Consider the following 26,299-nt stretch of genomic DNA (forward strand, 5'->3'; position numbering starts at 1 on the left):
TTCTCTCAGGTTGTTATCAGGTGTATGGAAATATTTAAAACTTATCAAATGTAGGACCGAAATTCTCGTATGTCTTATGGAATTTTTACTAAAGATAAAATTTTCCATAATTCATCAAATCCGATCAGTCAAAATCAAATAGTGTTGCATTAGTCTAAGTTTGTCTTAACAGCTTGGTATGATTATTTTTTTGTTATCATAATTATGACGAAACCTCTGTTGTTTATTTCATATTTAGATTAGTAGTTACCTCACAGTACGTGCATAAGTATGCCGTTGGTTAATCAATTTGACGTATCCGATTGACAACAGTACTGATTTGTTGAATTGCTATAAATATAGTATATTACCAAGGTCACGAAATATACAAATAATTAGATACAGAATTGCCCCCTTGAAGTTGATAAACAAATTATTGCTAATGTTACTTTGATAAGAACGTATCTGTTTTAGGCAAAATTTCTTATCGGTGTATTATTAGTATTTAAGGTAATGACATATCTTTGTTAATGAAAAATATTAACTAACTTCTTCAAAACAACATTGATCTTGAAAAAAAAATTATAAATTATTGTTGACACCCCACCTAATTAACACTGGTTCCGGTGGTAATGGAGTGTTAGGGAATTTTTCTCTAAAAAGTTGCACCCTTAAAGGAGCTTAGATGAAAATTTTTTCCCATTTTTTATCAACTCATTAACAAGTGGAAATTGCAGCCGTATAGTCTCAGCAACGCGATTCAGGCCGTGTGCTAGACAAGTACAATGAATTAAATTTGGATAAAAATGATAATGTATATAAATAAAAATGAATGTTTGTATGTATGTATGTACCTTATAGACTCACAAACTATGCATTTCATCATATGATGACCTTAATCAAAGTTCTTGTACATAAACCCGGGATGGTTTCTGAGTTGGTACCACCAACCTAAGTAAAAAGGGAGCTTGCCCCCCCCCCATAATTATTTTTTATTTTTTTGAACAAACTGTTCTTTTTTAATTTCATATGATGTAGAACCAAAATATACATTCAACCCTAAATTGTCACTTTTCTATCACCAACCGTTATTTTTTAATAGCCATTTAAATAAAATATTACCTCTTCTATATAAATAAAAATTAATGTTTGTGTAAATGTATGTATGTACCTTAGACTCGCAAACTATGCATTTCATCATAATAGGATGACCTTAGCAAATTTGTCGTTATTGAGGGGCGGGAGTCGAGATCGGGACGAAATTAAATTAAAATTACGAATGAAAATTAAATAAAGTGTGCGATATTGTAAGATTTGTGAAAAGTCAAAAACTGTCATAGCTGTGATATGTCTAGAGACAAGAAGATACAAAAACACTGACGAAAATATTACAATAGAAGCTGACACACTGATAAAAAAGGAAGGTCCAGAACGAGATGGTTGTTTGACTTAGAGAACGACCTGAAAACTATCAATGTAAGACAATGGATAAGAAGGACATATCGGAGGTCTAAATGGAAATCAAATCAGAAAACAAATGTTTATATTCTAAATAAACATTGTTTTTCGCTTAAATTAAATGTTCAAACTTCCAAGCGGCATAGGCAGGTGGCTGGCGGGAGCTGGCTTGAACATTGAATTTAATCGAAAAACAATATTTATTTATGAAGTAAACATTTTTTCTGTTTTCTTTCATTCTTCTTTTTTGTTGTCAAATAATTAAACTAAAAAAAATTTTGGACACCCTGTATAAATAATTATGTAATTGCTTATATTACTGAATAGAGAATTGAATAAACTTTCAAATGAGCTAGCATACGACCCCTATTCCTATTTAAAAAAATCATCGATTACGTCATCACGCCCAGATGGATGACGTCACTAGTACCTATGACATACTGCTCTATGACATATCACTGCTCTCCTTTCAATAGCCCTTCTCCTACTCTTCAACTTTTCCTCCAGCATTTATTTGATTTCCTCTACTAACAATATAATCACTAGCAAGGAGCACTGACGAAGGAGCCCCCTCCCTTACCTTCTCTGTAAGTACATCTATAATAAGATTAAATAAGTAGGGACTCAGTAAAACGGCGCAAACCAACCGTGTCTGCAAAACTCCTGCAAATATCCTACTCATCAGTTACCATAAAAATGTACCTCTTCCTCTCCTAGAGCCTTCTAAACTCCACAGGTATTCCATCAAGTCCTATTGCCTTACTATTCTTCACCATATTTAACGACTTGACAACCTCATCTCTCGCTAGCCCCAGTATTACATTCTCATTTGGGATCCAGCATCCTCTATTTCTCTCTTGTGTTCTTCATTTAGCAACTTTCTGCAGCACTCATATTGTTTTTGTTTTGTTTGAACATAGGATCTTAACACTTTTCCGTCCGCACTCTTAATCTGCCGAATGTGACTCAAGGTCTTTGGTGACTGGTCTCCTGCTCTATAACCTTTTTGATCGCCTCCGGTGTTTCCAACTATTCGTACAGCTGTTTGAGAACTGTTACAACTAACATTTGAAAAAAATCCGTTAACTAGCATTGCATTACAATTGAACATGTCCTCTTTTATACTTATTAGGTAATATTAATAATAACATCCATTTTTGCTACAGGCTAGTTCGAAAAAAAAGATTATTGCCATCAGACGGGAAGATCAAAGTATTTGGGAAAGAAGAGCACCTTTTGCTCCCAGTCATGTTCGGAAGCTAGTCAAACGTGGAGTAAAAGTTATCGTCCAGCCCAGTAATCGAAGGGCGTATCCCATGCCGGCCTACCTCAATGCCGGAGCAACTGTACAAGAAGATATTTCTGAAGCATCTGTGATATTTGGAGTCAAACAAGTACCAGTAGACCAGTTAATACCCGAAAAGACTTACTGTATATTTTCACACACAATCAAAGCTCAAGAAGGAAATTTACCGTTGTTGGACGCCATCTTGGAAAAGAGAATCAGATTGATCGACTATGAGAAACTTACGGATGACAAAGGTAACAGAGTGGTGGCGTTTGGTAAAATGGCTGGTATTGCTGGGACGATCAATATTTTGCACGGACTTGGATTAAGGTTGTTAGCCCTTGGTCACCATACTCCTTTTATGCATATAGGACCTGCCCATAACTATAGGTAAGTTAAATATTTTGGATCGATATGGGAGTTGTTGTTTTTTAAGACTCTCTAATAAAATCCAGTACAATTTTGAACATTAAATCAATTTGAACAAGCTAACTCAGAAAGACTGTGTAAATCGTCGCTTCTTCAGATATCATGAAAATAAAGAGTTACGGAAATAAAAAATCATTGGGTGTTAAATCATGACTACATGGCGGATAATAGATCAATTCGACTACTCAAAAATTTGGGGTGAAAATGTATGTAAATTTGTACTCAAAAATTCTTTGATGTTCTTTTGGGACTTTCTTTCTTTCTCCGTTCCTTTTACCCCACTAGGGTGTTGGATTTGAACTAGCTATTTTAATTTTCATTCACTCGTCTCTTCCATTCTTTTCTATTTCCTGTCAATATTTTCAATTCCTCAAGTGATTTTTTTTAACTTTTCCCGCCTCTATTAATTGCTGCATCCATTTTTTTCTTGGTCTGCCTCTTTCTTTGTACCGGGTATCCCAATGGCTCTCTGCCATATCTCAGGAACCGTTTATAGTACAACTTTGAGAAAAAAATATTTATAACAAAAGTTGCCTCGGGAAAAGCCTGAAAATTATTTTCATAATTGTGGGTTCACCGCTAGAGGGCGTAATTGAATAGGTATCAAAAATTAAAAAATCAAAATTTTACAAAATTTGCCTAACGAACGGGCACTGGAAATCCGATCATCGTATTATTCATAAAATTCTGCGCATATTTGATTTCACAAGTTTAAGTCTACCTTTGCAAATAAGAGGTGGGGGTGAATGAGAACCTTGTTATGAAAAAATGGCTGTAAGTCCGGTTCTGCTTAATCTAATTTTGCAAACTTGGTCTTGTTGAAAACAGCTCTTTTTCGTCAATGTGAAAGTTATAATTTCGAAATAGTCTATTAAGTAATATGCCAGATAGGAGGCGTTATTTAATTATTTTCAGAAATCTAGTTTTCTTTGGAAAATATTAAATACAAGTATGCATTTTTAATCCTGTCTTACAAAATTAGATCAAATTAGCAACAGAATGGCGAAAACCGCATGTCGATACCTTTTTTTTATCTCGAGATATCTTAACAAACGTCAATTTTAAACCTAACTGTTACTGTCACCGGTCAACGAAGTTAAGGAAAGGTAGTGTGCTGTGGAAAAACAAAGAAACATTTTTTAAATGTCAACGTGATTAATTAAAACAACAATAGGACAAACAACACTACAAAATATAACAAAGAAATAAAAACAACTACTTAGTGACGACTTAAATGTTCAAATTATGGCCCATAATTTTCGATGCAAGTATTTACTCTTTACGAGTATATACTGCTCTCGCAATGCTTCACATGGCATTTCCTACTCTCTGGATCATGTTTTCTCGAGTAGTGGGCCTAGTGGCAAAAACAAGGTATTTAATCCAACCACATAAATAAAAGTCTAAAAGAGTTAAATCTGGTGATCTGGATAGCCAAAAAATAGGCTTCCTCGTCCTATCCATCTAACAGCGAATGACTCATCTAAAAAATCTCTTACTACTCTGGAAAAATGCGCCTACAAACAACTAGCGATACATCTTCCAGAAGAAGAGGCAACTCATTCCTTAAAAAAATTAGATAGCGTTCACGAATAATAGCATTATCGAAAAGAAAGGGTCCAAATCTGACTATCACCAGATTTAACTGTTTGATGTGGGGACGGTTTGGCATTTCACTTTTATTTAGGTATGGGGACGGATTAAATACCTTGTTTTTGCAGCTAGGCCTACTCGAGAAAAAATGATCCAGAGAATAAGAAACCCCATTCAAAGCATTTCGACAGCAGAAATTAGGACTGCTGTTCAATTTACTCTTGAAAGAGTAAATGCTTGAATCAAAAATGATGGGCAATAATTTAAGTCGTCACTAAGTAGTTGTTTTTATTTCTTTGTTATATTTTATAGTGTTGTTTGTCTTATCGTTGTTTTAATTAATTATATACGTTGAGGTCTGGAAAATGTTTCTTTATTTTTTCCACAGCACACTACCTTTCCTTAACTTTGTTTACCGGTGACAGTAACGGTTACGTTTAAAATTTACACGTTTCTTAAGATATCTCGAGATAGAAAAAAGGTGTCGACATGCGGTTTGATCTAATTTTGTAATACAGGATTAAAAATGCATACTTGCACCTATTTAATATTTTGCAAAGAAAACTAGATTTCTGAAAATAATTAAGTAACGCCTCCTAGCTGGCATATAACTTAATAGGCGGTTTCGAAATTATAACTCTTACATTGACGAAAAAGAGCTGTTTTCAACAAGATCAAGTTTGCAAAATTTGATTTAGCAGAACCGGACTTACAGCCATTTTTTCATAACAAGGTTCCCACTTACCCCACCTCTTATTTGCAAAGGTAGACTTAAACTTGTGAAATCAAATTTTATGAAGAATACGATGATCGGATTTCCAGTGCCCTTTAATAAGGCAAATTTTGTAAAATTTTGATTTTTTAATTTTTGATATTCAATTACGCCCTCTAGCGGTGAACCTACAATTATGAAGATAATTTCCAGGCACTTCCCGAGGCAACTTTTGTTATAAATATTTTTTTCTCAAAGCTGTACTATAAACGGTTCCTGAGATATGGCCGAGAGCCATTCTTATTGGAACACCCGGTAAAATGTTCTTGCTTCGTGGACTTTTCTTATAATCCTTATCAAATGCCCATACCGGTTCATTTGTCTCTTTTTATTCATTATTGGTTCTTTCTTCTCGTTCTATTCTCCTATTAGTCTCGTTGCTTAATCTATCCCATTTTGTCTTTCCAACTATTCTTCTTAGGTGTCTCATCTCAACTTGATGTTTTTTTGAAATTTGAATATGATGAATTCTTATATCACAAGGATTAGGTCCAATCGAGACATGGGTTTAATACTGTGTACAGGGGTATGTGGTTTTGAAGTTAAGAAACATAATATTCTTAGATTAAATTTTGAAATCTTTTGCTGCATATAGTTTCCTTTTTACACCAGCCATTTTCTTGACTTAAAAAACTTTATTGACTCTTCTTCTTCTTTATGTGCCTATCCGTGACGAATTTTGGCGATCATCATGGCAATCTTCATCTTATCTGCAGCAACGCGGAAAATCTGCACAGATGTTGTGTTGAATCAGGTTCTGAAGTTCTCTAACCAGGATGTTCTTCTTCCTGGACCTCGCTTTCCAAATTTTCTTCCTTGTAGGATGGCTTGTAGGAGGGCATATCTGGATTCATTTCGCTTAATGTGTCCAAAGTATTCCAACTTTCGAGATTTGATGGTGGTCAGTACCTCTCGGTTCTTCCTCATTCTTCTAAGGACCTCCTCATTTGTGACCGGATCAGTCCATGGGATTTTAAGAATTCTCCGATATAGCTACATCTCAAATGCTTTTTAACTTTCGGCACATATCCTCGTTCAAGGTCCATGATTCAATACCATAAAAAAGGACAGAGAAGACGTAACATCTCAACATTCTTACTTTTATTCCAAGAGAAAGGTTGTGGCTCTTGAAAAACGCGCCCATACGGTTGAAGATTGCTCTAGCTTTTCCGATACGCTCTCTTATCTCTTGGTTGTTGGTCCATTCTTCATTTATTATGGTGTCGTGGTAGTTGTAGTGCCTCACTCTCTCTATTGAGTCTTAAGGAGAATAAATTTAATATTTACAATTTATTTTAGGAACTCTAGTATGGCACGACAAGCGGTCAGAGATGCAGGTTACGAAATATCCCTAGGTCTAATGCCCAAATCCATAGGACCTTTAACTTTTGTCTTCACAGGATCTGGAAACGTATCGCAAGGGTCGCAAGAAGTCTTCCAAGAATTGCCCCATGAGTACGTAACACCAGAGTTTTTGAAAAAGGCTGCGGAACATGGAAGTCTAAACAAAGTTTACAGCTGTGAAGTAAGTTTCATCATCATCATCATCATATATCATCATCTCCATCACCTTTATCCTTATGCGGGTCGGCCTCTCTGATTACATTTCTCCATCAGTCTCTATCTTCTCCATTAGTCTCTCTCTATCCAATATCAAGCTCCCTTTTCGACATGTCCAATTGTCCAGCCTATGCGTATCTCCCTGGTCTTCTTTGGTACTCCTCTCTTACTTCTTCCAGGAACCCGTATATCAGCAATTCTTCATATTGAGAGATTAAAATCTCGACGTTAAACATTACCAAAATCTTAACTTGTTCTCTCTCTCTTTTGACAACAATTAGTGTTTCTTTTAGAACTAATATAATTCATTCTTAAATTATATCCTGTTTTGTCACTGTATTTATTCATCTAAGCATTCTCATTTCCGACAAATGCATGCGTTACATATCTCTCACAATCTTTACATATTTACTGGTAACTGCTTTCCTACTGAGTGCCTACCACATTGTATCTCGAAGTACTCTATCATATGCTTTCTCATCTTTCTATCAAATTCAATGAATACCAATGAGCATTTGTTTCTTTATTCCTATATTTTTCCATCAACTGCCTTATAATAAAAATTTCATCTGTTTTTGATCTGCCTTGCAAAAAGCCAAAATGATTATCGGATATTTCGGTTTCTTCACGTATCCATCTATGTATTTCTCTCTCCGATATTTTCATTGTGTGACTAAGTAGTTTTGTGGCTCTATAGTTTGTACATTGTTGTATATATTATCTCCCTTGTTTTTGTAAACAGGTACTAATATACTGCTTCTTCATTCGCCTGGTATTTGTCCAACTTGCATAAATTTATTAAATAATTCTGCTAACCAACTTGTTGCTGTCTCTCTTTTGTCCACACTTCCCCAGGAGGATTATCTGGTCCAAATGCCTTTCTTTTCTTTATTTTTTAAAGTGCTTGAAATACTTCCTCTTCTCTCATTTTGGTCCCCACTACTGTTACTGCCTCCGTTAACTCAAGTGGGTATCGGTCAAATTCTTCATTTATTAAACTGTCAAAGTACTTTTCTCATATCTTTTGACATCCTTTTCGTGAATTGGTATTTTAACATTTTCATCTCGGATACATCTAATAAATCTGATTAAATTCTTTTGCTTTCTTTGCTCTATATTTAGCTATTTGATATAATATAATCTTTGTTTCTCCTCCCCTAGTATCAAGTTGATTGTATATACGCTTCTGCTTTAGCTTTGCTACTGCTACTTTCCCTTCCTTTTTGGACCGTATAGTTTTGAAGATCTACGTCCGACCTACTTTCCTGCCACTTTTTATATATCTAATTTTCTCATCTCTTTTATTTTTTCTTGAATTTGGTTTGACCACCACCAGGTGTCTTTATTCTCAAACTTCTTTCCTGGTGTTTTTCCAAGAATTTCCATAGCAGTATTTCTAACGATACTGGTCATCTTCCTCCAAATTGTATTAGGACTTTTTCTCTTTCTACTACTCTTGTCCTGAATAGACCTTCTTTCTCATGTTTTAGCATCCACCACTTGAGTTTTTGTGGTCCTCTCCGATATTTTGGTTTAGTTTCGCTTTTTTACTTCGATATCTGGCACACGCAAATTATATAACTGACTGTAACTTAATTTTTTAGGTTCGAAGAAGTCACTATCTGGAACGCGCTGACGGTGGTGGCTTCGACCCAGTCGAATATGAAGAACATCCCGAAAGATATGTTTCTACTTTTAGCAAAAAGATTGCCCCATACGCATCGGTTATAATAAACGGAATATACTGGGCAGTAAACAGTCCAAAGTTACTAACAATACCAGATGCCAAACATCTCCTTAAACCGGCCCACACACCTTGGTTACCTACTGCACACGGAGCTCCAGCATTACCGCATAGGATGTTGGGTATTTGTGACATTTCTGCTGACCCAGGTAACTATTATCCTGTTAAATATGAAATGCGTTGTATGAAATATGCAAATGTGTTAGCCTGTAGGCGAAAATCATAGTTCAGAAAGAGTACAGAAGATTTTGATGAACAGGATAATATAACGCGCTAAAACTAAAATCAAACTACTTTGGACTCTAGGGCTAATACCCCTGTGGTTGAAACAGGGATCAACAAATTTAAAAATTTAAAACTGTAAACTATAGTTGGCTGTATACCATCGAAAAAACAACGTAATGTTGAAGTAAAGACTTCTGCTGTATAGGGTGGCAGGAAAGTCCCTTTACACTAATTTATTGTTTTTGTTAGACTACAGAGGGAAAAATAATACTTAACTAAATTTTGTTTATAACTTATTGATCTATTAATTAAAGCATGTAAACCTGTGATATCACTGATGATGGAAGATTGATTCCAAAAACGTTTTGTTGTGGTATAACCCTTTTTAGGGATTTTAAATATACCTTTTACAATATAAGGTTTTTATTATTATTTTTTTAATTATTTATTTATCTAAAACATCGATGTTAATACCTCCATTGAGGCAACTCAACTTGGTACGACGCCGTGTTCGCATGCTCATCCGTCTCAGCATGTCCGGAGTTACTCAAATAAAATCTTGGCGAACTCCGTTTCGCAAGTTCTCATTCACAACATATCTGCGTTTTCTAACCTCCTCTTTAATGAAATCCCACAGTGCATTGTCCGGCGTTATTAAATCTGGACTAGTTGGAGGCCAAGAATATGGAGAACCTCGTCCAATCCATCGTTTCGGGAAGATTTCATTCAGGCGTTTGCAAACAACGAGAGCAAAATGGTATGAGGTGCCATTTTTTTTAAATAAACAGTGTTGGCAGTGTTCTGAGCTGTCAATTGCGGTAGTAATCACTCATTGATTATTTGCATATAAGGGTGTTAAGTTATTGAAGCTGTCAAAAAAAAAATATGGCCCAAGCAGATAAGCTGAAGTAATTCCAGCCCATAACATAACATAAGTCGTGCTTTTTCACTTCCTCAAAGAATTGAGGGTTGTCCTTTTCTCAGAAATAAACATTTCAATTTCAAGAAATCGCACACTTATTACTGACAGAACATTTTGTTTGTCACATGCTTTCGGAAAGCATTAAAGCAGTAATTGACAGGCCTCAATTGTATACCGTCTCAATTGTGGCCGCCATCATGTTTCAATCGCAACTATTTTTGTCTGTCTTCGTGAGCAGACAGGTGCCCTTGACGATGCGCATGCGCCGGAAAGCAAATAAACATTGTCGCTGTGTTGAAACATTATTAATATTAGAGTAAAGGGACCTTTCGACCACCCTATATATTGGCATATTTATTAAAAATCTTTAAAAATTATCCAAAATATAATGGAAAATCACAAAATATTTTCGGTCAAAACGGACCATCTTCAGTGTAAAACGTCCAGTGTACAGGTAGTTGAAACTAGCTACTTTGGTAGGTCTGCAAACCTTTTCGTTAAGTACATTGTTAAAATATATAGCATTACAAATAATGTGGATGTATTTCATCCCTGCTCGAATGAGGCACGAGGTGCTTTGGTGAGAGGCAACGACCAACTCTGTAGAAATCAGTTGGATCAGTTGGTCGTTGGCTCCCACCAACCAAAGCATCACGTGTCTCATTCGATCAGGGATAAAATATATCCACATGTTGTATCAAAATCTTAATCCATCGACTTAATGTCGTATTATTTGCAATGTTACTTATATATTTTAACAGTGTAACTGAAAGGTTTTTAGACCTTCCAATGTAGCTATAGTATTTTTACTACAAAAACGTTATTACGTAGGTCAAAATTTTTGACGTAAGAGAACTGTCAAAACATTAGAATGTAACTTTTCATTATTGCCGTATTTATAATAAACATAGCAATAATGAAAAGTCACATTCTAATGTTTTGACAGTTCTCTTACGTCAAAAATTTTGACCTACGTAATAACGTTTTTGTAGTAAAAATACTATAGTTTCATCTACCTGTACACTGGGCGTTTCACACTGAGGACGGTCAGTTTTGACCGAAAACGTTTTGTGATTTTCCATTATCTTTCGGATATTTTTTAAAGAATTTTAATAAATATAGGTACCAATATTCAACAGAAGTCTACTTCTTATTATGTTGATCAACTAATTTAGTAATGGTAACGTATAAAATCCGATCCATAAATCATTAAAAAGACGAAGATTCAGAAAATCTTCTGTGAAACCCGAGTTATTTTTCTTCTCTGTAAGGTTTGTATGTCAGGTCGTCATGTATTCATTAATGATATATTTCATTGATGCTCCTGGTTTGGTCTATATCGGACTCGGACAGCAGATCCTAGTTTGTAAAACTACAAGCTGACAAATAATATATTTCTCCCTATATATTATGCAACACTTCATACATCTACACATAACGGCAAAAACAAATATTTTTCTCGCTCTCCAAAATTTTTCCTTGTAGGATAGCTTGAGGACAGTGGCGGATCTACGAGGAGGGAAAATGGGGTAATTTCCGCCCCTAACAAGGCCCAAAATTAAAGAAAAAAATTGTTGAAACATAAAAATATATTAACTGATATGAAACTTAAACCAGAGACAGACAAATTCAACGAAATAAACACGCTAGTTAGGAACATTAAGGGAACTGAATGCATATAAGTTATCATTAATGTCTTTTATGAAGTTTGGTTTTATCTTTTTCTGTCTTTTGGTTGGTGTTTCATTGGAAGTTTCCCCCTAAAGCAAATTTCCCCTCCCAAGGCAAATGCTAGATCCGCCACTGCTTGTGGAAGGGCATATCTGTATTAATTTCGCATAATGTGTCCCAAGTAACTTTCAAAATTTGATAGGGGTCAGTACTTCTTAATTCTTCATTGTTCTGAGGACCTCCTCATTTGTGACTCGGTTAGTTCACAGGATCTTAAGCCACATATAGCCACATCTCAAATGCTTCCAATCTTTTGCACCTATTTTCGTTAAAGATCCATGATTCAACACATAAAAAGGACAGAGAAGGCGCAGTATCGCAGCATTGTTATTGTAACAATCAAACGAGCGATTCGAATTTATATACGACTTTATTAATTTATTTATACAAGTTTTCTTTTACAAACTCTAGTTTAAACTAAACTTATTTACAAAATCCGTTCGTATTTATAGCCCAGCCGTTATTTCTCGAAGATTCTGTCCATCTCTAGTTATCAGCTCGTCACGCCTTCTTGAGGTACGTTCTCGAACACTCTTTACCCCTCCGCCGCCGCCTCGAACATTCGATAGCGTCATTCTTACACGTTTCGAGTTATGTACCGTTATACGGGGGTCCGTCAAGATTTCTATTTCATTACACTGCTCCCCTCTTAAGATCTGAGCGTCCCGATCAGCAACTATAGATGAAGGCCCAGGATGGCGGAATCTACACGTAAACACTTTGGATAAGTGTTTATCCATCGTTGTATCTGAACATCAGCAAGATTGGGACCAACACATTCATTTATTCCTGATGGTCTACCGCTCGGCCGTGAATGAAACTACAGGTCAGACACCAACCTGCCTGATGTTGGGTCGTGAAGTTCGTTTGCCCTGCGACCTAGAGTTTGGCTGCAGACCTTCCGAGGAACATGTTGCAGGCGAAGAATACGTCGACCGCCTGAAGTTACGAATGAACAACATTCATTAACTTGCCGGCAACACATCCAGATAGCTAGTGACAGAATGAAAAATCAATATGATTCTAGATGCAAGAATGAAAGCTTCGAAGTAGGTGATCTTGTCTGGCTTTATAATCCACAACGTCGTCGAGGCTTGTGTCCTAAACTGCAGAGACAATGGGAAGGTCCGTCAAAAGTTAAGGAAGAAAATAAATGACGTAATATACAGAATTAAGAAGTTGCCAAACGGTAAACCAAAAGTTATTCACATAAATCGTCTTGCACCATATGCTGACTCAAATGAAACGAAAGAAGCCCGAGTCCTCCAACAGGAGATGACAGATGCCGCACAGCCCAGTTTTAACGAATTTATGTCAAATTACGCAGAGAGAAAGAGTGCTAGATTCGGCGTGACCACAGAAGTTCAGCAAGACCTGTTTAGTGTTCCAGAAAACGTCTCTCTAGTCCACTGTGTTGCCCAAGACCTCAAGATGATTAAAGGAATCTCGTCCGTATTCAATAGAAAGTTCGGCCGCCTGAACGAATTAAGAAATCAGCAGCCTAAAATTGGAAGAGTACTGCGATTGGAAGATGGTCCTCGATCTTCGAGAACATATGCCATTTGAATTTATGCTATAATTTGAAGAGAATCGTGTGTAATTATGACATCAAAATTTGGCTTTACCAAAAATAGGCCATGCAGTAGAAAATCTGGATTGGAAGATTGTGAGAAGCATGCTTAAAGTGATCTTCAGAGAAACGCGTACAAATTACTGTGTGTTGCATGAACCTGAAGATGTCATACCCTTGAAAGACAGTAGACTGTTACTTCTTTTCTAGAGGTGTATGCAGAGCTGGAGAGTCGTTTAGATTCCGCCATCCTGGGTCTTCATCTAGAGTTGCTGATCGGGACGCTCAGATCGTAAGAGGGGAGTAGTGTATCGAAAGAGAACTCTTGACCGACCCCCGGAATAACGGTACACAACTCGAAACGTGTAAGAATGACGCTATCGAAAGTTCGAGGCGGCGGCGGAGGGGTAAAGAGAGTTCGAGAACGTACCTCAAGTAGTCGTGACAAGCTGATAACTAGAGATGGGCAGAATCTTCGAGAAATAACGGCTGGGCTATAAATAGGAACGAATTTTGTAAATAAGTTTAGTTTAAGCTAGAGTTTGTAAAAGAAAACTTGTATAAATAAATTAATAAAGTCGTATATAAATACGATTCGCTCGTTTGAATGTTACAGTTTTAAGAACGTTTTTGAATTTCTCGTCGCTTTTTCTAGAAGTTTCATCGATTTTTTGAGAAACAGTGTCAAATTTCGATAAGATTGCTGGTTCTGCTGACTGGAAGTGGAACGTCTCTGGGTCATATCCATTCTTCTTAAGGACCTCCTCGAGTCGTGCTTTCAGGACTTTCTTGGACCCACTGGCATCTAACTCGTGCTCTTCTAATTGTTCACGGAGCTGTTTTACGGAAAGTTCTTCTAGCAACGTCTTTGGTCGGCACGCACGTACTTTTTAACTGTTCTTTTAAAAGTATTTCCATATACCGAATAATTAAAGCACTTTAATTATTCCCGACGAATAAAGTTCAAAAGTCTTTTTAAATTCACTTTTAATTTATTTACATTCCACATCGTTAACACCACTGTAACAATCAAACGAGCGATTCGTATTTATATACGACTTTATTAATTTATTTATACAAAGTTTTCTTTTCCAAACTCTAGCTTAAACTGAACTTATTTACAAAATCCGTTCCTATTTATAGCCCAGCAGTTATTTCTCGAAGATTCTGCCCATCTCTAGTTATCAGCTCGTCACGCCTACTTAAGGTACGTTCTCGAACACTCCTTACCCCTCCGCCCTGACGCTATCGAACATTCGATAGCGTCATTCTTACACGTTTCGAGTTGTGTACCGTTATACGGGGGTCGGTCAAGAGTTCTCTTTCGTTACATTATCTTCATACCAAAAGAAAGGTTGTGGCTCTTGAAGAAATCCCCATCCGGTTGAAGCAGGATCTAGCTTTTCCGATGCGCGCTCTTATCTTCTGGTTGTTGGTCCATTCTTCATTTATTATGAGTCTTGTCACTCTTTCTACTGGGGTTTGGTCGAAGTGGAATTGACTATCTGTTATCTTTTTTTTGCTAATTATCATGAGTTTTATCCTTATACGTTTATATTGAGTTCACTTATTGACTGTAATACATGATTTTGTTCATAAGGACTCGTAGGTCTTCTAGATTGTCATATCTAAAATTTAGTAGAATTCCTTTTTTTGTTTCATGCAAAGCTTCGATAAATATTCTTTCAGAGTAGAGATTGAAGATTAGACGAGACAAAATATAGCCTTGCCTCACTCCACGCCTGATTTTGACATATTCGGTGTGTCCACCTTTAACTCGCTGGTGCGAGCTGATTCCAGTACCTAATAGACCAGAGCGGATCTGTGACAAAACGTCTATTTTTGGATGTGCGAGGTGGCATTCGGATTTTTGCAGATAAAGTTAGGTGACAACTTTAACAATAATAATTGACTTATGCTCCTTCTCAAATATGCCCGGAACATTAATAAAAAAATTAAAATATTTAAAAATTTCGAAAAACATCGATTTTTTTCAACTTTCTTTGATTATAACTTTAAAACGATTCATTTTGGAACAAAGTAGAAGAGAAATAAAATAAAGATAATTAAATTTTGTATGATAAACGACTGGTTAAAAATGTCTTAAATTATTAACCTTTCTGCAAAATAGCAATAAATACAAAATAAGGGGGCAAAATAAGCCTGTTTTTATTCAATGTTTTTCAACCACTTTTGGTTGCACTTAGAACTTTCGTAATTCGCTTACAAAATTTTTACAACTCCATGACATTTTAGATAGTTTTTAAATAAACGATTTTATACCAGAATACATCTCGAAGTTTTTACTCCTGTATGAGTTTTTTAAACTATAGTATACAGCCAACTATTGGGATTTTTCCATTGATTTCTTACAACTTACTTAAATCGTTCACCAAATTTCATTAAAATCGACTTGATAGATTTTGCAGAATAATTTTGCAATATAAATTTTTTTTAAAGTTCAAATTTTTTAAAAACTTTCCGAAGAAAAAGTAGACCATTTAGAAGTTTGCTATTTTTTATATATAAAGAGGTTCTCTACCTATCTAATACACTTTACAGAATTAAAATCGGATTATTTAAGCGGCCTCAGCATTTCTTTAAAGTTATAAACAATTTTTTGGCTTATAAACAAATACAGAGAGAACGTTTGAGTTGGCATAAATTCATTTTCCCGAGAATAGGCGTCTCTGGAGATAAATCCCGAAACAGGTCGATTTTTATTTTTAAATTCTAATTTTTTGGTATATATATCATACTAGTGACGTCATCCATCTAGGCGTGATGACCTAATCGATGCGTTTTTTAAAATGAGAATAAGGGCCGTGTGATAGCTCAATCGAAAGGCTATTCAATTTTGTATTCACTAATATAAACATTAACATAATTATTTATACTGGGTTTGAATTAAAAAAAAGTGAATTAAAATAATTCCAATATTTAGGTTACGTCATCACACCCAGATGGATGACATCACTAGTATGATATTTATGCCAAAAAATTATAATTTAAAAATAAAAATCGACCTATTTCGGGATTTATCTCCAGAGTCTCCTATTCTCAAGAAAATGAATTTATTCCAACTCAAACGTCCTCACTGTATTTGTTTATAACCCAAAACATTGTTTATAACTTTAAAACAGTTCCGATTTTAATTCTGTAAAGTGTATTAGATAGATATAGTATAGTATAGTTGATCCAAAAGATGGCATAACCCAGACATCCAAAGTGAAAGTTATCCTTTAACACCAAATTGTTCTATATGGTCCACCACAATGTCCAGAAAAAAGTCACACCATTTTGAGCGTCAAGTTTGGGGGGGGGGGAGGGGGGAGAAATCGGTAAATTCGTAGTTTTTTAAGTTTTCCGCCAATATTTCTAAAATTATGCGGTTTAGCATGAACAACCTTCTATACAAAATTGTTCTATATTAAATTTGAAATAAAAAAGGCCCTATGCATAATCTTTTTAAAATGAATGGTTTAAAACCAACCAAAATTACGGAGGTAGTATAGTATAACTGGTCCAAAAAAGGTCTAACCCAAACATCCAAAGTAAAAGTTTTTCTATAACACCAAGATGTTCTATATGGTCCACATATTGTTCAGTAAAAAGTTACACCATTTTGAGCGTCCGGTTTGCGAGGGAGATGGGAGAGAAGCCGGTAAATTAGTAGTTTTTTTAAGTTTTTCGTCAATATTTCTAAAACTATGCTTTAGCGAAACAATGTTATATACAAAAATGTTCTACATGAAATTTAAAACAAAAAATGTTCTATACATAATTGTTATAAAATCAACGGTTCCAGAGTTACGGATGGTGAAAGTCGAGGTTTTCGATACTTTTTATATTTTTTGGGCAATATTTATGATATAACTATACCAAAAACCCAGACATCCAAAGTGAAAGTTATCCTCCAACACCAAATTGTTCTATATGGTCCACAAAATGTTCAGAAAAAAGTCACACCATTTTTAGCGTCGGGTTTGGGGGGGAGAGGGGGGAGAAATCGGTAAATATAAAAAGTATCCATAAGTATAGAAACCTCCATTTTTCACCCTCCGTAACTCTGGAACCGTTGATTTTATACCAATTATGTATGGAACCTTTTTTGTTTTAAATTTTATGTAGAACATTTTTCTATAGAACATTCCTTACGCTAAAGCATAGTTTTAGAAATATTGACGAAAAACCTAAAAAAAACTACTAATTTACCGATTTCTCCCCCATCTCTCCCCCAAACCGGACGCTCAAAATGGTGTAACTTTTTACTGAACAATATGTGGACCATATAGAACAATTTGATGTTGAAGGAAAACTTTTACTTTGGATGTCTGTGTTAGGCCTTTTTTTGGACCAATTATACTATACTACCTCCGTAACTTTGGAACCGTTCATTTTAGAAGGGTTATGCATAGGGCCTTTTTTATTTCAAATTTAATGTAGAACAATTTTGTGCAGAGGGTTGTTCATGCTAAACCGCTTAGTTTTAGAAATATTGACGAAAAACGTAAAAATCTACGAATTTGCAGATTTCTCCCCCCTCTCCCCCCCACCCCAAAACCCGACGCTCAAAATGGTGTGACTTTTTTCTGAACAGTATGTGGACCATATAGAATAATTTGGTGTTGGAGGATAACTTTCACTTTGGATGTCTGGGTTTGGGTCTAACTATACCATACTAGTATAAATCTTCTTTATATGTAAAAAATTAGCAACCTTCTAAATAGTCTACTTTTTGTTCAGAAAGTTTTTAAAAAATTTAAACTTTTTTAAAAAAAAATAGATTGCAAAATTATTATGCAATATCTATTAGGTCGATTTTAATGAAATTTGGTGGACGGTTTAAGTATATCATAAGAATTTTCTAAGCGAAATATGAAGGTTCTAAGTGCAACCAAAAGTGGTTGAAAAACATTGAATAAGTCTTTTTTGCCGCCTAATTTTCTATTTATTACTATTTTGCAGAAAGGGTAATAATTTAAGACATTTTAAATCAGTCGTGTATTATAAAAAATTCAATTATCTTTATTTTCTTTCACTACGACTTTGTTCCAAAATGAATCGTTTTAAAGTTATAAGCAATGAAAGTAGAAAAAAATCGATATTTTTCGAGATTTTTAAATATTTAAATTTTTTTATTAATGTTCCGGGCATATTTGAGAAGAAGCATAAGTCAATTATAATTATTGAAGTTGTCACCTAACTTTACCTGCAAAAATCCGAATGCCACCTCTCACATCCACCTCAAAACAGATCCACCCTGGTCTATAAAAGTTTCTAATTATTTTCAGATCGTGATTGTTAATTTGTGCTTCTTTTAGTATTTCCAGCATATCTGGAATGAGACTGGGTGGGGGAAATTTTCACACAACTTGTAAATTCTCTTATGGATTATCTTTGTGAACAATTTTAAGAGATGACTCGAGGCTTATCTCGTTTTTTGCTGGTTTTTAAGTGCAATAAACTATTGATTCGTTGTCCAGTATTTTTTAAGTATTTCTGCTTGCATATTATTGAGCCTGCTGCTTTGCCATCCTTTGGTTGTGATACTGCAAAATAAACTCCCTGCTGTAATATTCTAGGTCCATCATGTACCTCTTCTTGCAGCCAAAGGTGTTGCCTCTTTGGTCTTCAAACAATTCTATACGTATTATTTCCACGTTTTTATTTTACTTTGTTTTCTGTGATTTACCATAACATACTATATTTTTTAATAAGATTTAAAAATTTCCTTGCTTATCTGAACTAAAGGAAATCTTATTTATTTTGAATAGCCATTTCTTTTGTAAAAAAACAAAACTTATTTTAAAACCATATACTTTAAACCATTTTACACTACAACTAAACACCTACTGAATACCTCTTACTACATTAAATTTTCTAGGCGGTTCCATTGAATTCATGAACGAATGTACAACCATAGACACGCCATTCTGTCTATATGATGCCGATAGAAACAAAGACACCAACAGCTTTAATGGTCCAGGTGTTTTGGTATGCAGTATTGACAATATGCCAACGCAAATACCTAGAGAGAGTACAGATTTCTTCGGAGATCTTCTGTTTCCATTTGCCTTTGACATACTTCAAAGTGATGCACAGAAACCATTAGAAAATCATAATTTTTCGCCAGTAATACATGGAGTGAGTATATTTTTATTTGTTTGTGTTTTATATTACATACTTTGCTTTTTGAAAGGTTTTTGTGAAATTATGTGAAAGTATCTCCATTTTAATTTTGACGAAAACACAAGATCCGTTCCATTAATTAAACCATATTTTTCACCCGCATTCTATATAATATGTTTCTTTCCCTCAGTATCGGTGTGTTTTATGGGTTTTATACTCTCGTCCTGCCAAATCCGGTTTATTTCACCTTTAGCAAAAATCAACGTTTCGTGGCATAAACAAATGAAAATTGTTCTTTTTTTTTAAGTTTGTTAACATCTTGATTCTTTTTTCAAAATTTCATTCCTCAGGAAGATCTTTAGTCTTAGCGTGTGGTCAAGGTTTATATTCTATGAACTCTACGTCACTATTTACACTTTTTCTGTTTTTGAAAACTGACTTGAGTTTTGTCTCACCAATACACAGTGCATTAAACACACGTTTATGTAAGGATTGAACTAGCTGCAAAGGGCCTCCATTGGCTTTTTCAGTAGCAAAATAAGCTTGCAAATTAAATATGTACTACTTAATTTATATCTACAACACTTCTCGCCATTTTCGCTTTCAACGCACAAAAAACTATTTGCACCCCGTTTGGGAGTATCGCTACAGTAAGGTATCATATTTCTCCGAAAATGGCATCAGAAAGATTTGTTGATAATAACTTATGATTAATACTGTACGAAAGTATTATAAAAGTATTTTTTAACGTCCATCAAGTTAGCAGAACAAAGTCAGCAAAACACAGTTATTCTTATACCATAATTAAGTGTAAATTAAATGCAAATTTAATGTTGCAAGAAAATATTTATTGCTCTTTTCTTCTAACAGTTATCGTATGTTCTGCTAACTTGATAATCAAGCTGGCAGAACACTAGTTCAAAAATTTGATATATCATTTATGATTGAATGCCAAAGTATTCTCTGAATTAAATGCTAATTTAATGTTCCAAAAAAAATTTATTGCTCTTCTTCTTTAAAAGTTATCGCATGTTCTGCTAACTTGATAATCAAGCTAGCAGAACACTACTTCAAAAATTTGATAAATCATTTATAATTGAATTCCAAAGTACCTATTCTCTGAATTAAATGCTAATTTAATGTTCCAAGAAAAAATTTGTTGCTCTTCTTCTTTAAAAGTTATCGCATGTTCTGCTAACTTGATAATCAAGCTAGCAGAACACTACTTCAAAAATTTGATAAATCATTTATAATTGAATGCCAAAGTATTATTTGAATTAAATGCAAATTTATTGATCCAAGAAAAAATTTATTGCTCTTCCTCTTTAAAAGTTATCGCATGTTCTGCCTACTTGATAATCAAGCTAGCAGAACAGTATTTCAAAAATTTGATAAATCATTTATAATTGAATGCCAAATTATTCTCTGAATTAAATGCAAATTTAGTGTTCCAAGAAAAAATTTATTGCTCTTCTTTTTTAAAAGTTATCGCATGTTCTGCTAACTTGATAATCAAGCTAGCAGAATAGTAGTTCAAAAATTGATAAATCATTTATAATTGAATGGCAGAGTATTCTCTTAATTAAATGCAAATTTAATGTTCCAAGAAAAAATGTATTGCTCTGTTTTTTAAGAAGTTATCGCATGTTCTTCTAACTTGATTTCAAGCTAGCAGAACATGCGATAATTAAAAAAATTAGCAATAACTTTTTTCTTAAAACCTTAAATTTGCAATTAGTTCGGAGAATACTCTGGTATTCAATTATAAATAAGTATTTATCAATTTTTGAACTACTGTAACTATCTTAAAATCAAGTTGGCAGAACATACGATAACTTTTTTAAAAATAGTGCAATAAATTTTTTTGAGCACTAATTTTGCATTTAATTCAGAGGATACTCTGATATTCAGTTATAAAAGATTTATCAATTTTTGAACTACTGTTCTGCTAGCTTGATTATCAAGTTAGCAGAACATGCAATAACTTTTAAAGAAGAAGAGCAATAAATTTTTTCTTGGGACATTAAATTAGCATTTAATTTAGAGAATATTTTGGCATTCAATTATAAACCATTTATCAAATTTTTTAACTACTGTTCTGCTAGCTTGATTATTAAGTTAGCAGAACATGCGATAACTTTTAAAGAAGAAGAGCAATAATTTTTTTCTTGGAACATTAAATTTGCATTTAATTCAGAGAATACTTTGGCATTCAACTATAAATGATTTATCAAATTTTTGAACTACTGTTCTGCTAGCTTGATTATCAAGTTAGCAGAACATGCGACAACTTTTAAAGAAGAAGAGCAATTAATTTTTTCTTGGAACATTAAATTTGCATTTAATTCAGAGAATACTTTGGCATTCAATTATAAATGATTTATCAAATTTTTGAACTAGTGTTCTGCTAGCTTTATTATCAAGTTAGCAGAACATGCGATATCTATTAAAAAAGAAAACCAATAAATTTTTTCTTGGAACATTAAACTAGCATTTAATTCAGATAATACTTCGCCATTCACTTATAAATGATTTATCACATTTTTGAACTAGTGTTCTGCTAGCTTGATTATCAAGTTAGCAGAAAATCCATTAACTTTTAAAGAAGGAGAGCAAAAAACTTTTTCTTGGAGCATTAAATTAGCATTAAATTCACAGAATACTTTGGCATTTAAGTATAAACGATTTATCAAATTTTTGAACTAGTGTTCTGCTAGCTTGGTTATCAAGTTAGGAGAGCATGCGATAACTTTTAAAAGAAAAGAGCAATAAATTTTTGCTTGGAACATTAAATTTGCATTTAATTTACACTTAATTATGGTATAGGAATAACTGTGTTCTGCTGACTTTGTTCTGCTAACTTGATGGACGTTATTTTATAATTCAGTTTAGAAATTCCTTGTTTCATATTTCCATTAACACAGTAAAAGCTCTGTTAACCTAAACCTTTTTAACCGAAAGGACTGACTGTTTTAATAATTTTATCAATAAAAATACATACATTTAAAAACTGCAATAAAATTTAGGAAAATAAAAATATTTAGAGTGTTTTTTTAAATACCTTCCATTTTCTTTTGTGTTTTCCTTTGACAACGATGTTTTACAGCTATGTCTCTCCAATACTACAGTAGAGTGGACCACTTACAACAACACAACTTCACAATAGTCGTAAATTCGTGAAATATACTGTAGGTTCATGACGTGTGTTTTTTTTCTATCTTCGTTTAGATGTATCAAATCAAACAATGTTTTGGCATTTATAATCATTATGACGCCGATGTTTAAATTAGATTGTTTATGCCGATTTATCTTACAACATAATAATTGATAGTCTTTTAGATACATTTTTTAATTTTGTTTAGGAGTTCACTGGGCAGTGCTAACGTTATCTTGTGACAATTTATTTGTGAACCATCTTTTTCAAAAAGGTTATATTAGCTCAAAAGTATTACTGTCGAACCCGCTTATTAGAACACCTGTTAAAGAAATACCCCGGTTTAAGGAATAGAAATTTGAGGACCCGAAACGTTTCTAGTACCTAGCCATTAATGATTGGTTATTAGAATATCCCGGTTATAAGAATATTTTTGCGTGGCACGAAGGCTATTCCAATAAGCGCGTTCGACTGTACGTTAATTTTATACAGTGCTAGTCAAAAGTCCGTACCCCCCCTCGTATCTTTTGAACGGTTATACTTATAATAGTGAAATTTGGAGGGAGGAAATAAACGGATTTAGGCGTCTTAACTAGTTATGACAGGTGACGTAATAATGACAGATGACGTTGCAGCGCCACCATGACAGATAATTTTAAATGGGACCTTATGGCAAGTGATACCTCGTTTGAAAGGTATTGAAAATACCTATTCAGTCATACTAATTTTGTTTGAGTTTAAGCTAAGTTTGATGAATAAATGAAATAATAGAAAATTGTAGTTTCGCATTTAATTAATAAAAATTCAAACCTCCGCCTATGATTACTTGTCAAAAGGGTTGACGTTGACGTAAAAACTATTAGAGAACTGAAAAACGTGAACTTTTTTGACAAAAAAAAAACATAGGCGGACATTTGAGTTTTTATTAATTAAATGCGAAACTACAATTTTATATTTATTTCATTTATTCACCAAAATCAAAATCAATTTATATCCAAAAAAATTAGTATGGCTGAATAGGTATTTTCAATACCTTTCAAATGAGGTATCACTTGCCATAAGGTCTCATTTAAAATTATCTGTCATGGTGGCGCTGCAACGTCATCTGTCACTATTACGTCACCTGTCATGACTAGTTAAGACGCCTACATCCGTTTATTTCCTCCCTCCAAATTTCACTATTATAAGTATAACCGTTCAAAAGATACGAGGGGGGGTATTCGGAAGTATACAATATTATTTAATCTACCATGCAGATAGAAAATCAGAAAAATTGAGATGTTTATATACTGAATAAAATAAATCGTTACTGATTTATCACTTAATTATCTTTTTATGCAATAAGAAATTTCTGCTTTTAACATTAAGTAGCATATTATCTTATCTTATCTTATGTTAATAACCAAGTAAGTTTTAATTAGCTTTAATGCATTTTGTTTTAGGCAATCATAGCGAGCAATGGTAAATTAACACCTAACTACGAGTATATCCAGGAGTTAAGAAAATCTTCAGTGTAAGTATTAATTTTCTTCTTCTTAAAATACTCCCTCCTCAATGGAGGTTGGCTACTACAATTGCAAACATTTGTCTGTCAAGCAGTTGTCAGATGTTCTTATTAGCTTTCAAAATTTAGCCCTGTCCATTAAAGGATGTTTATGTCATGATAGTATTTTCCTTACTAGTTCCCGCTCTCCCTCGATCTTTCCTTGCACTGTTAGTTGAGCATATTGGCACTTATTATTTCTCAGTAAGTGGCCTAGGTATGTAGTCCGATCAGGGAACACAAAATTTTACGAAAACCTCCAAATAAATAAAGGATGGATTAAAATTTGGGAATAGGTAGTTGAAATTGTCTATTATTATACCGGGTGTCCACTTATATTTTCCCCCATTTTAACTGCCTATAACTTCTAAACGCCTCAAGATAGAAATATGCGGTTTTCGCTGAAATGTTTTATTTTAGTAAAAGTTTTGTCTGAATGGACTGAATTTTTTATATCGCATTCAAATACGAAAAGAAAAGTGGCGGATTTTTGAAAAAAACGTTGTTGACTTTTTTTAATGGAACACCTAGTATATTTTTTTGTAAATTGAAAAAAAGGTCATTCACCTATCCAGCGATATAAAGTTTTTCAAAATCGGTTGTCAAATCACTGTGTAATTAATTTTTAAAATGAGCGGTGCAACGTGGATATCGCATACCTAAATAACATAACTAAGCAAAATGATATTATGTTATGTGATTTCCACATTGCATCTTTCATTTTAAAAATTATTTGCTCAGTCCTTTGACAACCGATTTTAAAAAATTTAATATCGATGGATAGGTAAATGACCGTTTTTTCAAGCTACAAAAAAAATATACTGGGTGTTTCAATAAAAAAAGTCAACAACGTTTTTTTTCCCAAAAATCTGCCATTTTTTATTTAAAAGCGACATAAAAATGGTCATTTACCTAAAAACTTGAAAAAACGGTCATTTCCCTATCCAACGATATAATTTTTTTAAATCGGTGGTCAAATGACTGAGTAATTAATTTTTAAAATGAGAGATGCAATGTGGAAATCACATATTATGTTATTTAGGTATGTGATATCCACGTTGCACCTCTCATTTTAAAAATTAATTACTCAATGATTTGACAACGGATTTTGAAAAACTTTATATATCTAAATAGGTGAATGACCTTTCTTTAAATTTACAAAAAAATATACTGGGTGTTCCATTAAAAAAAAAGCACCGTTTTTTTCAAAAATCCGCCATTTTTCTTTTCCTATTTGAAAGCGATATAAAAAATTCAGTCCATTCAGACAAAACTTTTATTAAAATAAAACATTTCAGCGAAAACTGCATATTTCTATCTTTAGCCGTTTAGAAGTTATAGGCAGTTAAAATGGGGGAAAATATAAATGGACACCCGGTATAAGAAAAAGTTTACAATTCTACGTCCCCTCCATTTTACAAAAATTGGGAAATACGGGGTGAAAATATTTTCTCGGGAGTGAAAAAATATACGTTCAAAATAGGCCCGGAATTGGATAAAATGACTAATTCTAAGCAACTTTTGTTCTATAGATTTTTCACTAAGTCAATACTTTTCGAGTTATTTGCGAGTGAATATGTTCATTTTCAACAAAAAAACATGTTTTGGACGGTTTTTCGCAGATAACCCAAAAAGTAAGTATTCTAGCGAAAAAAATATTCTTTGTAAAAATATAGCTTATAAAAAATTGAAAAAAAAACGATGTACTCGTGATGTCTGCAGACCCAGTAGAAACAGAGTTGTAGCTAATGAAAAGTAGGTTCTTCTTCGTCAAATTCCAAATCGAATATTTCAATGTGAAATAACCAAAAAACATAGCACTTTTCGGGTAAAATTCATTACAACTTTTTTAAAGTGTTTAAAAAAGGTTTATTTTTGATTTTTAAAAATACTTCTAACATTAAAAATAAGTGAGTTACCCTCAAAATATTGTTGGTCCCATTTATTTTTTGGTACAAAAATCGTGAAAATCACCCCCTAATTAGCTTCCCAAATAAAATTAATCGTTACCGCTTCACAAGTTACTTTATTTATGTATTGTTTATATCAGCGGTCCGCAACCCTGGGGTCGCGAAAGATCTTTATGGGGTCGTCAAAAAAGTAAAAAAGTCAACAAGGTCCTGTACTTATCTAATTTTATTAAGGTTTATGCGTAAATAACCTTTCTTTACTTACGCAATTACACAATGTCCTTAAAAT

General features: G+C 33.8%; 1 protein-coding gene across 1 annotated transcript in view; it reads left to right on the plus strand.

Moving 5' to 3' along the window:
* LOC126880063 (alpha-aminoadipic semialdehyde synthase, mitochondrial) overlaps nt 1-26,299 on the plus strand; it is a 73,139-nt gene that overhangs the window by 9,592 nt on the left and 37,248 nt on the right. Inside the window, exons 2-6 of the mRNA XM_050643719.1 lie at nt 2,604-3,115; nt 6,819-7,044; nt 8,684-8,972; nt 19,159-19,418; nt 24,000-24,070. Coding sequence (XP_050499676.1) covers nt 2,604-3,115; nt 6,819-7,044; nt 8,684-8,972; nt 19,159-19,418; nt 24,000-24,070 — 1,358 coding nt within the window. The remainder of the gene's footprint in view (nt 1-2,603; nt 3,116-6,818; nt 7,045-8,683; nt 8,973-19,158; nt 19,419-23,999; nt 24,071-26,299) is intronic.

Source organism: Diabrotica virgifera, chromosome 2 (assembly GCF_917563875.1).
Source record: "Diabrotica virgifera virgifera chromosome 2, PGI_DIABVI_V3a".
NCBI lineage: Eukaryota > Metazoa > Arthropoda > Insecta > Coleoptera > Chrysomelidae > Diabrotica > Diabrotica virgifera.